The 14,735-nt window shown below is 36.7% G+C and overlaps 1 protein-coding gene across 1 annotated transcript; it reads right to left on the bottom strand.

Moving 5' to 3' along the window:
* Positions 1-272: 272 nt before the first annotated feature.
* On the bottom strand, positions 273-14,487 carry LOC139614133 (calpain-1 catalytic subunit-like). The gene is made up of 21 exons (XM_071471300.1): positions 14,311-14,487; positions 12,937-13,191; positions 11,222-11,291; positions 11,020-11,138; positions 10,132-10,265; positions 9,864-10,038; positions 8,891-8,965; positions 8,693-8,778; positions 8,091-8,165; positions 6,659-6,819; positions 5,579-5,746; positions 4,840-5,050; positions 4,694-4,733; positions 4,464-4,532; positions 3,626-3,683; positions 3,431-3,492; positions 3,149-3,217; positions 2,948-3,026; positions 1,116-1,232; positions 886-938; positions 273-723 (listed from the first exon to the last, which is right to left on the bottom strand). Exons 2-21 carry the CDS (start codon positions 13,171-13,173, stop codon positions 697-699), a joined length of 2,085 nt encoding a protein of 694 aa, XP_071327401.1. The 5' UTR covers positions 13,174-13,191; positions 14,311-14,487; the 3' UTR covers positions 273-696.
* Between the last annotated feature and the right edge of the window lie 248 nt (positions 14,488-14,735).

Raw genomic sequence — 14,735 nt, 5'->3', positions numbered from 1 at the left:
ACATTCAGTCTTTGTTTGCAGCATCTGTTAGTTTGAAAGAGAAACCTCACACTTCTCTAGTTAACTTAAAGGAAGAGTTCCATGTAGTTTAGCTTTAAACTTTTTACTGTGAAACTACCTGCTTGAACAATCTCATGGAGAAAGACATTCATTAGCCATTATCAGATTTAATCATTTCATTTATCACATGTTAATGATTAACTTTTACTATTAATAAGTAATTGAAATTTGCAGGAAACATGGTGAGAAAGAGAAGGATGACATCCAATAAGTTTTTCTTCATTACTATTTTTATTTTAAAAAAATGAAAACTGGTCTACATGGTTTTTGTAAATAAACTGAGCGTTTCATGCGTTGAAATCTGAAATGTGTTTGTGTCATTTTTACATTTTGTAAAGCACAGATATTGATTCTGCAAATAATACAAAATAAGTAGTATTTCAATCTGTTATTTCACCATGTAGGCATGTACGAAGATTCCTACTCCAGTCTGACACAAAGCTTACAAAAGTCAATCAGGTATATCTAATTTACAAAAAAGAAAATGCTGTTTAGTTACAGTTCATACTGTGTAATGGCTCATTCACAGAGAGATACATGTTTTATCCATTATGCAATTTGGCAAATGAAAAGAAAACATTCTTGTGAGATATGTACTTGTGTAATTCCAGTTGAATTTTGCAGGCCATCTTCAGCTTAAGTGTACATCGAAATATACATCCACTAGAAATAAATAGATAAAGAGATGGGTTATTAATGCAGTGAAAGATGACGCAGAAAATATATTATGTTCAGTTGTGTCATTTCTATCTAAGCCAAGTTTTTTTCCAGCAGCTGAGGTGTGTCAAAAGTGTTAACCATGAGCTACTGATAATTTTGTATTACCTCTGACTCTCGGAGATTCATGGCTTCTCCATCAGACAGTTGTTTGAAGATTTCTGTTGAGCAAGCACACAAAAAAACTGTCTCAACTATTACTGTAGGAAAACCCTCAATCTTTCCAGTATGAGGATATGTAAATGTAACTTCTTTGGAAGGCAAATGTAGTAGTAGACAGTTATGTGTATTACTTTTATAAACTATTGTCATCATTTGTCCCACATGACTTGACTTACTGAGCATGCAGTCCAAACGAAGGATGAGACTGATGAAACTCTCCAATGTCATGTGCCCAGAGGAGGCACCGTAACGCAGAGCCATCAGATTCAGCATGTCATCACTGACCGTCATTCCTGACAAACATACATTACAGGGTAAAGATTCAGGAGTATTTTCAGAATTAGTTTTTTGTCTTATAATATAATATCTTGGCGCTGATATCACATAACTTTCACAAGATGAATTAGAGTGGGAATTTGTCTTGGGAAGATTAGTGCCAGGTAGCCATGTTTCTGGCCCACTGGCGAATGTGTGTCCAATACTCAATCTTCATTTAGCTCTATTTTTGGTCTCCATCAGTTCCTAAGTTAAATATATCTCACTTTAGCTGCTAAATACTCCACAATGTTGCAGTTAATTGCTAACGTTTTCAGTCTACTGTTTGGCGTTAAGCAGGTAGTGTGCAGGGTCTTTTTAGAGCTTTTTGCAGAAATCAGTGGCCTGTTAAAAACATTGCTATGAGAGCAGTGAACCAAAGAATTAAACTTGCGGACTGTAAAACCAAAACAATGAACTGAAACAGGTTGTAAGGGCTCTGGCACACTGGATGTGTTGCATGTGTATGGTGGCTGCAGAACATCTTGCTTTTCATTTTGGCGCAAGCTGAAAAATGTAAAATTAGATCACTTTACATAATTGAGGCACAATTACATTTGTTATTTTTGTAAAGGCATACTAACCTAAAAACCTGTTACTGAATCATGAGAAAGTCTCAGAGTGACAGAGACACAGAGCGTCACTGTAACCATAGTAACTCACTCACACACCTGATTGCGGCACACAACGTGAGAGGAGCATCATGGGAATACATGATAGAACAGATTTGTGGATATTTCTCACTTTGCTCTAATGGTCTGAAGAACTTGCTGCTGCTCTGTCTGTCTGTCTGTGTGCCGTCAGCAACCTTAAACCCACCACCGGTAAACTGATTTTACTGAATGTCACGCGGTGATCATATTGAAGGAGACAGAGTTCTGGTGGGCTCTGGTCAAATTTAACCCCTGTGAGCCACTGATGGAGTGAAGCAGGTAGACGAGACATCAAGGTTAAGAAATGGTATGGTCCACTTTAGGGGTGTCTGAAATTGTTTTTTCCAGAAAGGAATCATCTAAATATAATGTAATATTTACAATTACGGGTAAGAAGTATATATAAATGTTTCAACCCCCACAGACCTGTTATTTACCTCTTTTGGGGGGTTCCAAGCCTTAATCAGGGGGGATCAAACCCCCTCAATCCCTCCTGTCATTCGAACCCTGCTTCCACTATAGTTTTATATGTCTAGACTGAATCTGAATATGACACAAACATTAAATCAAATTAAATGTATTTTTTAAAAAACATTTTAGCGGTTGTATGTGGAGACAGTGGCATTTTAGTGACAATTTCTGGCAAAAATAAAGCAAATTACAATAAATGCAACACACACGCAGCCATGTGAATGCACACACATGTTGTTCCGCTGCAGATCAGCAATGGAAACCGCGATGCAAACACCATGCATCCTGTGTCCCCAGTGTAAGGCTTGGAATAAAGGGAAACTGTAGAGTGAGGTTGTCACTGCTAATGATTATCCGCAGGTTGTTTTTTTTTTAGCCAAGACATAATTTTTTTAGGTAAGATGCTGTAAATTCAGTAATTTTGGAATTCAGTAATCACAATAACAACAACAACAACAACAATAATGATAATAATAATAATAATAATAATAATGAAAAAATAAAAGCGGCATTTGTACCATCCGATGAATTTATAATCAAGAGAATAAATGAATCCAAGGCCGGTCTACCTGAAGCCACAAATGCATTCCTTAGTTCCCTCAGTGACAGCGTCCCAGTTCGAGAAACATCAGTGTTGAAGAAAATGTCCTGGTAAAAGTAGAAAACACTAATAATAATAAGGAAGTCTTAATGGTAGAATGAATAGGCTGTTGGATTTAAATATCACTAAATAATAATACATAATACAAGGACTAACAAGATCTATTTACCTTGTATGTGATGACTTTCCTCCACAGACGGACAAATTCCTCACTATTGAGTTTGCCGGAGATTGATGTCTTTTTAACTCAGCATTAAGGTAACAAAGCCACGCATCTTGGCCTGTAATGTTATATATAAAAGGGCACAGGTACGGATTTCAGGCACACTAAGTATGTTTTTATGTAAATACAACCACAATGTAAGATTTTCTAAGAAAATGACTCTGTTATTAAATGGTGTATGTTCATCATCAAATCATTTTGAATTTTATATGCATCACAAAAGGATACATCCATCAGAGCAACCATGCTGCGACAGACATCAATGCTGAAGCCTCCAGATTTCAAGTCTCCTAAATTTAACAGAAAATTTAGAGTCAGCAACACAGCAATCTCACACATCACTAAAAACGGATTGTTACAATGGATTTTAATGTTGATTGAGCTCTTATACTGTAGCTTGATGGAGTTTTTTATAGTCCAAACCTTTCAGAATGTTTTCATTTAGGAGCATCTGGAGCTGCTCAGCATCCACTTCCTCATACTGACAATGAAAGGAAAACAAAATTAACAAACTCTATAACAAGCTGGACATACATACATACATACATACATACATACATTAAACATAATATGGCCTTGAAATTGATATGGCTAACATATTATCTAATAGTTCCCTATAGAGCAGCATTATCATTCATTTGTCGTGTTTTTTTCCATCTGATGACTAGAAATCCAAACCTCACTCTCTCACTGTCTCTTTAGCAGCTAAATAATGCAATGGTAAGCTGCTAATTTTGTCTATTTAACTAAAAAGGACTGGAAAATGTGTTGATGAGAACAGTGAGATTGAACCAAAACAGGAAAGTCGAGGGCTGTAAAACCAAAACAATGAGCTGAAAGTCTGCTAAAACACATGGTAGGGCTAATAATTTTCTGTGCTTATGTCACTATGAGTGATGTTCATATCATAAAACAGGGGTCTCCAGCCTTTTTTCCTCTGAGATCTACTTTGACAAATTGAAAGGGGCTGATTTAGTTGCATTTGGAGTAGATTTACTGGGTGAAGTTGTGTTGCTATGCATCTATGACTATATTCTCAGAAACTTTGGGTGAGCTACTCTAAAACAGGGTGTGAGCTACTGGTAGCTTGCAAGCTACCTGTTGGAGACCCCTGTTATAAAAGTATAATTAATGCAGCTTTAAACTATGTGTAAATTGGTAGACACAGCAAATGAAGGAAACTGTTTAATACAAGGTTCCAAGTCATAATTAAACTCAGTAGCTGCAATTATGTAACTAAGATATATTAATGAGAAATTACCTTGTCCGAGTACTGGCGGAAAATAGTCTTCTTATTTTCATCTTCCTGTACATTTTGGCTCTGCTTGAGCTGGACATAACAGGTACAAAGTCATTTTTCCCTTAATGAAATGCAACTGGAAAAACATGTTTCACATAATACTGGCAATAAAATATTGTTAAAAACATGTAACACAATATCAAAATAATAAGAACACCAAAAATACTGTGAGATTGTTAAATTTTGCACACCTTTTGAACTGGCTCCTGATTATGTAAACCTGAATTCTCGCTGTGGGGGATGACCAAAGACATCCGACATGGGATTAGTGTATTTTTTTTATTTCTAGATGAGAGATATGACAGACAAACTGTGAGACAAAAGGGTGTGTGCATACTAGCCATGGGTCTCTGCTTTGGAGTGGATCATCAGGATGAAGGAGGCTGTCTCATTGGGACTGAAGGTTGACGGCACAATCAGGTACTCAGCAGGCTTTAGCTTTAGGAACACCATCACATCACGGGCATTCATGTAGGTTTTAGTTTGGGCCACAGGTGAGTGGGTGCTGAAGAAAGAGGCTGGGAACTTCCCCTTCTGCGTCTTGTACTGTAATGATGAGCATATATTTCAGTTCTCTTCAGCTTATACCATTTAAAAGAGTAACACAGTGTAGATGGAGAAACTGTAGAGTGAACAGTGAGATAAAAGTGTTTCTTACTTGTCCAGTCACCTTGAGGGAAATCAGTATATGGTGAGTTCATGTTGGGGACAAAAGGCAATTAATTAAATTAATAACTTACAAATATTCAATTAAGATAATGATATTACATATACATATACAGTCACGCACGAGACTGCCCTGCTAGCCAGATGTTGTCTAACCTATAAAGACTTTGGACGTCCATTTACTGTGTTTACTTTCAGTATTACTGCAATCCTCCTTCAGTTCCTTGGAATGTGATCCCATAAAAAACCTGAGATGTTTCTGTATCTGTCTCTGGTTGATGTTTGAAGTCTTCTAAAGCTGATTCATTCACTTATTTATTCACTTAGAAATAAATGAATTCTTACAATTACTCTTATAGAGTAAGCTCTATGTCTGTCATACCCACACACTGTGAAAAAATAATAAAGAGCAATGTTTACTTCAAAAACAGAGAATCCAATGTGGAGAGTCTGGATTAGGCGTCGGTTTCTCTTGTCAGGCTTTTGCATGAGAGATACCAACATGTTTTTTCCACCATCTTTCTCTGAATATTGACCATCAATCTTGACCCGATACTGTGGATTAGTCCAGAAACTGTCTGGTAAACAAAGAAAAAAAACAAAGTTTATTTGTCATTTGAGATAAAATCAAATGTTTTGTTGTATTAGTATGAAGTTGAATGGAAGGCTAGAGGAACATCAGTCTCATCGAGTTGGAACACATCTCAAAATATCAATTTATCTATTATAGCTTGTAGCTATAATAGATTTTAATATGTTTACTTGCTGTGTATATAACATGCAAAGTTGAATGAGTTGAAGTTGTATGAAGTCTATCACACTACATTGTGAAAGAAGGTTTTTTTAATGCAAATTTTAACCATTCTACTTTTACTGCATGTCACCCAGTGGCTCATACAAGATAAGGCACTGTGTAAAACCACGTTACAGTGATGCCCTGTCTTATCTCAGCTTAACCACTTAACACTGTGGAGTTTTCCTTGGTATGGCCTTCAGTCGTATTTAACAAGGAAGAGCTCTGCTACAATATTTCGTTTTTGAACCCCTGACGATGCTCAAAGTGTGAACCTGTAATGTTGTGCTTGACTGTTGCCTGTGATCATGCAATACCTGCTTTTTGGGCAATATTTGACTAAATTTACAATGTTACTGTTAAGGACTACCATTGCTGCAACAAATGTGACAACAGACTTTCACACATCAAAAGGTAAATAGGGAGCATTAGGTTAGCTCTTAAGTAGCTTACCCACACAATAATTAACTTGTCATGTTGTCACAGTTAAAGGTCAATCAGTTAAGTGTCTGTATGAGTTTCAATAACTTAGATACTTCTGTATTAACAGTCATTTGTTTTCCATTACATTAATGTGTTTTTGTGTAGCAAGCTGATTATTCCAAATTATATTACATAGTTTGTCAAAATCAGCTCCCAGAACAGCATAGCAAAAGGTTTTTAATTCAATTATTAAGTCCAGATAGCCTGGACTTACCTTTGTGATTCATGCATCCTCCAGCAGTGGTTCCTGCAACCCATCTGCCCTCATATGTGTAGGTTTTCCAATTAGAAGAGGAGTTTCCATCGAGGAAGTCTGGACTCATGCAGCAGATGTCAAGATCTGTGTAGAACTTACAGAAGTCTTCCATGGTCATCCTGTCAAAAAAAAAGATTAAATTAGGTAACACACGAATTGTTATTATTTCTTCTCTTGCATGTGATGCTGAAATATGAAAAGACAATACAAGACTGATAAAGAATAAATCTTGTATTTACAGTTGGGGTAAAAGTACCACAGAAACTCAGAAACTATTTTCCACCTTCAAAACTTTACTCAATCCTCCAACACTCCTACCAGATACAAATCTCTCAGCAAATATATTTGCTGTCTTCTCTACTGAAAAGGGGGTGGCAATACGTTTCCCACAAAACTCCGCCAAGCCGTATCTCCCTGGCTTTAACAGTGGCCACTCCACTAAAATGGCTCTGTTGTCTGTGACAGAAACCCCAAGGGCAGTTAAAGCTGCAGCTCAGTCCTGGGCTCATATCTTGTTGGACCTATCAACATCCTTTGATACAGTGAACTGCCGCATCCTTTTTTCTATACCCTTGGACATGGGCTTTCTTGGTTTGAATCCTATCTCATTGGGTGCTCCTTCAGTGTGTCATGGCAAAGACAAATGTCCTTATCCCATCCCCAGCTTCCCACCAAGGTCATGAGAAGCTTGGGTGTCGTGTTTAATGACCAACTATCCTTCTCTGTTACATGTTACATCCGTCTCCCTGTCATGCCACTTTGCAGTATACACCGTAAGGAAAATCAGGCTTTACCTGCCTTTGTACGCCACCCAACTCCAGGCCATGGTTATCTCTTGCCTTGACTACTGCAATGCTCTTCTTCACACAGTGAAACCTTACAGGTAGTCCAGAATGCAGCAGCCTCACTATTCATTGACATACACTGACTACCCATGGCCGCCTGAATGAAATTCAAGACACTAATGCTTGCTTTCAGAAAAAAATTTACTTGACAACTATCAGCACCCTTTTAGAGAGAGTTCACAGTTCTGTGTTCATAAATTTTAGTTTCTACAATGTGCATTGTATCTGAAAATGTGCTCACAGAAAAGCATATCTAAGATGTTTTACCTTACATCACACTAAAATCATGAATATATTCTCACCACCACACTAACATATATTTAAAATATAAACTGTATCATGATCTCTTGAATACAGAAATGTGTCATCATGTTTTGCTCTTTAATACATCATAAGTCATCATTTTCTATTTGTTGTCTTTGTAAAGCACAGCTGTTAACATCTTATGTTTCCGATCCACTGCTTTGTAATTGTTTCTGTGTGTGTGAGTGGCACAGAAATAATTCTGCTGCTTAGAGAAGTTACCCACATTGTAATTTGCTTACCAGAACTCTCCATCGTCATCCACTGACAGGCATGTCTCACGATCCTGAGCACTCACAGTTTGCCACAGAGATGACCTTGAAGACAATTCATCCCAAGGTCAATTCAATCATTTAAAGAAGAAACTAAATTATATATTATTTGGTTTTCACCCTTAATGTGCCTGCGGTTTAGAAATGGTGCCTCTCAACTTTCATCTCAACATGTATGCAAATTCAAGTCATTGCAGTTGGTATGTTCTGTGTCAGAAAAGTTAGCGTTAAGCTGCCTTTAAGGGACGACTTAACAGTGGATAACTTCACTGTCATTGCCAAAACCAGTTAAGAATAGCTAGAGGCACATTTTTCAAAAGACAGCATAACAGGCTTTTCCTGGCTCTTGGCCAAATGATCTTTTAAGTATTACCTACAGGAAAGTATAGTAAATACCAATGACAAGACTATAATTTCAAAAAGCAAAAAAGTGTGTTTGTGTGTGTGTGTTTGACAATAAATACATTTTCCCTTATTTTGCTATTAGAAAATAATCTCAACATTTCTGCAACAGCAAGTAAGACCTATAGAATTTCTTTGAAAGACAGTCACTGAGTGGAAGTTGTTCTTACCGATCGCTCCAGTCTCCCTTCCACTCTCCTTTACCCCATGGGTTCCACAAACGCACCAGGTTTACTAGTTTTCCTAGGCTCATCATCTGGCCAGAAATCATCACAGATGCAGGGACCATGATAATTATTAACATGAGATTATTAGATATTAGATTTACTTCAAGTTCCAAGTGCAATGTTTAAAGTGTACTTCTTCACCTGTTTGATACCTGTGACAGTGTAGGCATGGCCTTGAACCAATCCATTTGGTATTACAGTGTTGGCGGAGGTCTCCTACAAGTCAAAAACATTTGTCACTGCATAAGTTGACTGATCTATGGTTTAAAACAATAACACACCTCTATTTATACATACACTCTTGACAGACAACCACAGCCTACAAGATGAGGGTCCCATGAGTGAAGAGGGTAGCTGAGATAGCACTATCCCCAGAAAGCTAATTTGCTAGCATGTTTACTGTTGGCAGACCACTAAGACCAAATTGGCTGTGGGTGTTGTTTTGTGAGTCCTTGTGCTCCAATTCTTTACAATGCATACATTTAAGTAGGAACCGATGGCTAAAAATGATATGTGTTGACTTATTGCAATAGCAGAGCTGTTAATAGAGCATTGACTTCTTTATTCATCTGATATTTTTCCAGCAATTGTCGCAACTCAGAGAGAAACAGATTGTCTGTGTTTTTCGAAACTAAGTAAGAAGAATTAGTTAGAAGGTTAGTCAATTAAAATGGGTTGATTGTGGTAGGGTTATACTTTCTCCATGCTTCATTTATATAAGAAGAATAATTAAAAATATTTTGAGAAAATTTGGATATGCTGGCAATTTCTCTATTGGAGACATCCACCAATTTGATGTTACCATGTGTTTCCATCTGTAAACCATTAATTTTAGTGAAAGCTTTCTTTAATAATTTAATCGACCAGGTTTTCTCTGCCTATTTGGACGCACTGAATCTAAAACATTAACTACAGTACTTCTCTTCAGTTGAGAAATATAGCCTACTTTAAATTTAAAAAATTTAAAAATCTGTCTTTTTGTCCAAGTTGAAGTTTATTATTTAAGTTGAAGTTGAAGTTTATTGTTGTACATATAAATAGACTATGTGCATTTTGCAAAAAAGGTGAAAAGGGAATTTGTAGTGTTGGATTTGTGTGGCATATTAGCACTTACCCCCTGAGCTGTACCACAACCCATCAGTGAGCTGGATCTGCCAGCTCTATACATCAACTCCCACAGGTTTGGAGGAGGATCTGACAGCTGGATGCACATGTGGACCCCACCAGTAAAATCCATCATAGCCTCTGCAGGAGTTCCAGTACTCATGTCGGTATAGGAACCACACACCCTGACACAAGTAGATGTGATATTGTTTGTAATACTCCACAAATAAGGCAAAACTTATTTATGTCTGAAAAAGAGTACACCTTTCTTTTCATACTTGGCATAGGCTTTCTCCAGCAATGCAGGCCAGAACTCATTTGGATCTTTGGAGTGGACGAAAATTAGTCTGCCATTGATTGTTGGTAGCTTGTCATCAATGACAACATCTACCCACCTTCCAAACCTCCAGAACTGAATGGTTCAAAGAGAAGAGATTATAAATATAAAAAATTAGATCCATTAACAGCCAATTGACAATTCAAATGAAAGTAAAACATGAGACTGTATGTTTAATGATTAAAGTTCTGTGTCCATACATTGTCAGTAATTATTTTAGGTGGTCAGAAATCATACTGCTAATCCTATTAAGTTAAGAGTTTCACTAAATAATTTTCTCCCAAGTGACAGTGAAGTGCAATATATCTAGTTGTTTTAGCTCTGTACTCCAGAACACTGGATGAAACAAGGATTGCAAGGTTGAATTGCTGACTTGTAGCTTTAAACTGAGGCTGATTACATTCACATTGGATTAACAGCATCGCTTACAAACATACCTAGAATTAAGGGAACACAGTGGTGTCGTTTTTGTGAACAATCATATTTACATTCAGTATTGTACTATTATGTGTATCCTTGAGACCTAATAAATGCATTTACAGCACTTGCTCTCTAATAAAACATTAATACATTTTAGAATTATTTTGAAGCCTGCACCTTTACCTGTGTGCTAGCTAGTACATGCTAGTAAAGCATTAAATACAAACAGAGCTCTGAATTCTCCACACCTCATTAATATAGATCCTGTCACTGTATTTAATATGGCTTTGGCTGTTTTGGAGCCAATGACTAGCCATAGACATCAGTAGACACTTCATGCATTGCAGTTATCTCAATGTAAATATACAACTAAAGAATAATAACTTGTGTCACTGGTGTGTGTATTTACCCTGAAGTGAAACAGCCCACAGTACTTCTCATCAAATGTTTGCTCAAGAGGGACAACTTGCCCGAGGACATGATTCTGGAATGTCAGAGCGCCGATAGACGCAAGAAACCAGCAGTTTCCTGAGTAAAAACATGTTTATTTGGGTGTCAGAAAGACATCTAAGCACAACGGTGAAATATTATGAATGAAGACATTTCCCTACCAAGTAGTCCTTGACCAAAGTCAAATCTGGAGACCCCATCAAGTACAAAGGATGGATTGGGAGCAATTTTCTGTAAATGAATAAATAAAGCTTAGTTATAGTATACTTTAGTCATCAATACTTACATGCCCATGTGTACATTGAATTTGTACTGTGATCATTTCTCTTGTTCAAACTGGTGAAGAAGAGATCCCCTGCTAGGACAAATTAAATGTAAGATTTTGGGGACAAAAAATTGCATTCAACTGAGGCTAATATGAGAGTTCAGGGGTCAACACGGCTGAGTCAGTGACTCAAATGTGACCTCAATTCTGAAGGTGTTAATGACTCCACAAGAGGTTAAATACCTGAAACTCCTCACCAGTCAGTTAGGAAGAGGCTTTTGAATGAGAGGTGAAACATCCTCAAGAACATGATACCATAACCCAGGTGACTGAGAATCTTTACAGACAAAGCCTTCTTTTGTCTTCTTCATGTTACTGTCCCTCCTATGAGAGTTTTCTTCCTTTCAGTGTGCTTTTATTTTGTAAGCCTCACTCACACACACAGAGTTCAGGTTATAACAAAATGAAATGAACCTGTCACTTATGAATGCAGTAAAGGACTGTACAAAAAATATTAGAGCGAGATGGCAGGGTCAGCCATCCCTTGATTTATTGCATTAAAAAAATAGATCAAATACGTTAGTTAAAATACACAATATTCAGTGTCATACATCTTGATTGTTATAGTTATGTTACATTTATAGTCAATTCATAATTTAACTGTATATAAAATATAAATATATATAAAAAATATATAAATATATCAAATATAAAATACAAATAGAACATCATATTTTCACAGCGCCACAGATGTTTCACATTCAGTTCATTCAACTTAACAAGATTAAAGTTATTTTTTACAAGAGCAAAGTCAAATTTGTTATAGGTTTAATGTAATCAAACATGAATTTGTATTTTTCGCAAGTGATCTGACCACACATACTTTTCTGTTCTAGCACATTTAGCTAAACTGCTACCAAGACACTTTGTTTAGCTTTGTTTAATATATTACCTTAACCATATCAGCTAAACCTCAGGGTGTACAAATATGTTCATAGAGGAGCACATGTCACACACTTCTCTCTCACCCTCTTCCAAACATTCAGGATCACTGGATGTAATTAAATTGTGTTTAGGTATTTGTTCCATTAAAACATGTAAGTGTGGATAAGACTTCCTTAAATTCTTCATGTGTTGCCCATTTGAGCAGTTGATGGCAAAACAAATCGATACTGGGAAAAGGCATAATTTCTTTTTCTTCCCTAAGAAATCTTTTTTTTTTACAGTCCCTAAACATACATCATAGCAATAGCATGTTGACAATTATCTAGTTTATTTCTTGCAACTGGTTTTCATTCAAAAATCAGGAACTCTTTAAGTGTTTCTGGACATTCATTTACTCAAGTCAGAGTAAGTCTAACTTCACGCAGCAGCTGCTGTGGTGTGTCAGTCATTCAAAATGTATTTAGACACAGGGAGACACAGGGAGAAAATGTAAACTTGTCAGCCAAGTTCAGTTTGAACGTCAGTGTGAGTTGAAAGTGGTAAACACTGAATCACTGCAAGATGCTATTGTAAATTTTAATCTTAGCTGAATCAGCTGATTCAACATAAATATTTGGGATGATGTGGGATATTCCCTGCAGTTTAACACTTTCAAAAAACACTCACCGCTGGTCTCAGCCACACCACGCGGGCCATGTCAGAAGGTGTCAGCAACCCTTGGCCGATGGAGTTACTGTCAGGTGGGAACGTCTCATCGATGTACCTTACGCCCCTTATGAGACAGTACTGTTTTAGCTGCTCGTAGTCTTGGTTTAAGAATCTCTCAGGATTAGCAACGCTCCCATAACCGTTCTGCTTGTGACGAGCCTCCATGATGTTCAGACACACTCCTGGAGGAGGCATTGCTGCGGTGTTCTGGCTCTGTTAAGGAAAAAGACGATACACAACTATTTTGATATTCACAAGGATTTTGCATGCAAGTTTGAGAGATACTAATGAATTAGAAATTATAGGAAAAACCAAGTGTCAAGTTTTGGTTTGGGTTGAGATCAGAGCCTAGACTTCTAAAATGACACTTTAAAATGCGCTAGAGAGCCAAGTCAGGAATAAAAACCGAATTTAAGCCACATTTTATAGGTAATTTTTTAAAAATGTTTTTGGTTTGTTTTTTGTGTGAAATCCCTAACACTTCAAGATGCAATTAACATGAATTAGCAATAAAACTACTTTATAATATGAGATTATATAATAGAAAAAAGAAAATAAGTGAAAACTAAATTAGAGCAAACTGTACCATATTGACAGGTGCTGTCAATGAAAATGCATGTAATATGATTCCAAATTAAGTCAATAGCAGCTTGTTGTCTGCAAAAATAAGGAAAAGTAATGTAATATCCAGGCAAATTTTTAAATGCCAATGTGTGTGATTACCTTAAGATACCTCTGAAGTTCCCTTAAATCTAAGACCATTTTAACAACTCATAAGAAATTTGATTTAAAGAAAAAACTTTAATGCTTAATTTTGTGAGGTAACATAAAAGGGATTTTTTTCAGCTATCACTTAAATCCAAAATTTCACTTTTAACAATTTGATAAATACAGGCACCTGTGATTGCAAAGACCATCAAAAGTCATATTATTTTTATACTCATCACCGCATTCAGTGACCCTTTGTGCCCTATATGGAAGCATCTGCATTTATTTTATTCTCTCCACTAATTAATTCAGGTTTTTCCTTTAATTTGTTTTTCATCTGTATCAGATAATAATAAAAACAGTAATAGTATATTTAGGGGGTCAAAGGTATCTTTACAACATATCGCTGTTCAGTGTGAAGTACAAAACCATTTTTAAAAAGGACTTTGTCACTATAGGGACCATAAACACACATGTAAACTAGAACATTTTAACAACAGCTGCCTTGTTTCTTGCAGAAAAAAATCACTGCACTGGGCTGGGCATTATAGCAATATGCAGCAAGTTGCTAAATTGTTAGATATGAATTAACAAGTTTAAATTGTTGGTCTTTGAAGAACTTACCTCACTGGCTTGAGAAAGAAGATCTGTCGTGTAATAAGTAGGTGAGGTGGATCAGCAAGTAAGGTGAGAAGAGAGGCTTAGACACTTTTATAATACCTGTAAATGCCTCAAGCTACCTTGGTGTCATTGTGTTTCTCGCTAAGATATGTAAATATCTTTGAACAGACCCCGCCTGTGGTCACCTGCAGTGTTACCTTGTGCCTCACTTGGCTTCTATAACACAGACAGAGGGAAGAACAAGGAGAGAGAGATATTAGTTCATATGTGTGAAGTGAAGCATGCTTGACCTGGTTTATTTTGGTGTTTATTATATGCACATTTATCCTCACAGCACCAGAGTGGTCGTTAATGAGTAGTCAAGACATAAAGTTGTCACATTTGGAACACTGGCTGCTCATAGTATTAATGCGACACACTGCATCTGG

The sequence above is a fragment of the Trachinotus anak genome, unplaced genomic scaffold (genome assembly GCF_046630095.1).
Source record: "Trachinotus anak isolate AG129_WGS33_773 ecotype Australia unplaced genomic scaffold, CSIRO_AGI_Tana_v1 ptg000033l, whole genome shotgun sequence".
NCBI lineage: Eukaryota > Metazoa > Chordata > Actinopteri > Carangiformes > Carangidae > Trachinotus > Trachinotus anak.
Note: the sequence above shows the minus strand (reverse complement) of the source record. Positions and strands in the feature narration are given on the sequence as shown.

Coding starts and splice junctions, on each gene's coding strand:
- LOC139614133 (XM_071471300.1), bottom strand. CDS start 13,173: ATGCCTCCTCCAGGAGTGTGTCTGAACATCATGGAGGCTCGTCACAAG. Junction 11,139..11,221: donor CTTTGGTCAAGGACTACTTG/GTAGGGAAATGT, acceptor GTTTTTACTCAG/GAAACTGCTGGTTTCTTGCG. Junction 939..1,115: donor TCGTTTGGACTGCATGCTCA/GTAAGTCAAGTC, acceptor CTTGCTCAACAG/AAATCTTCAAACAACTGTCT.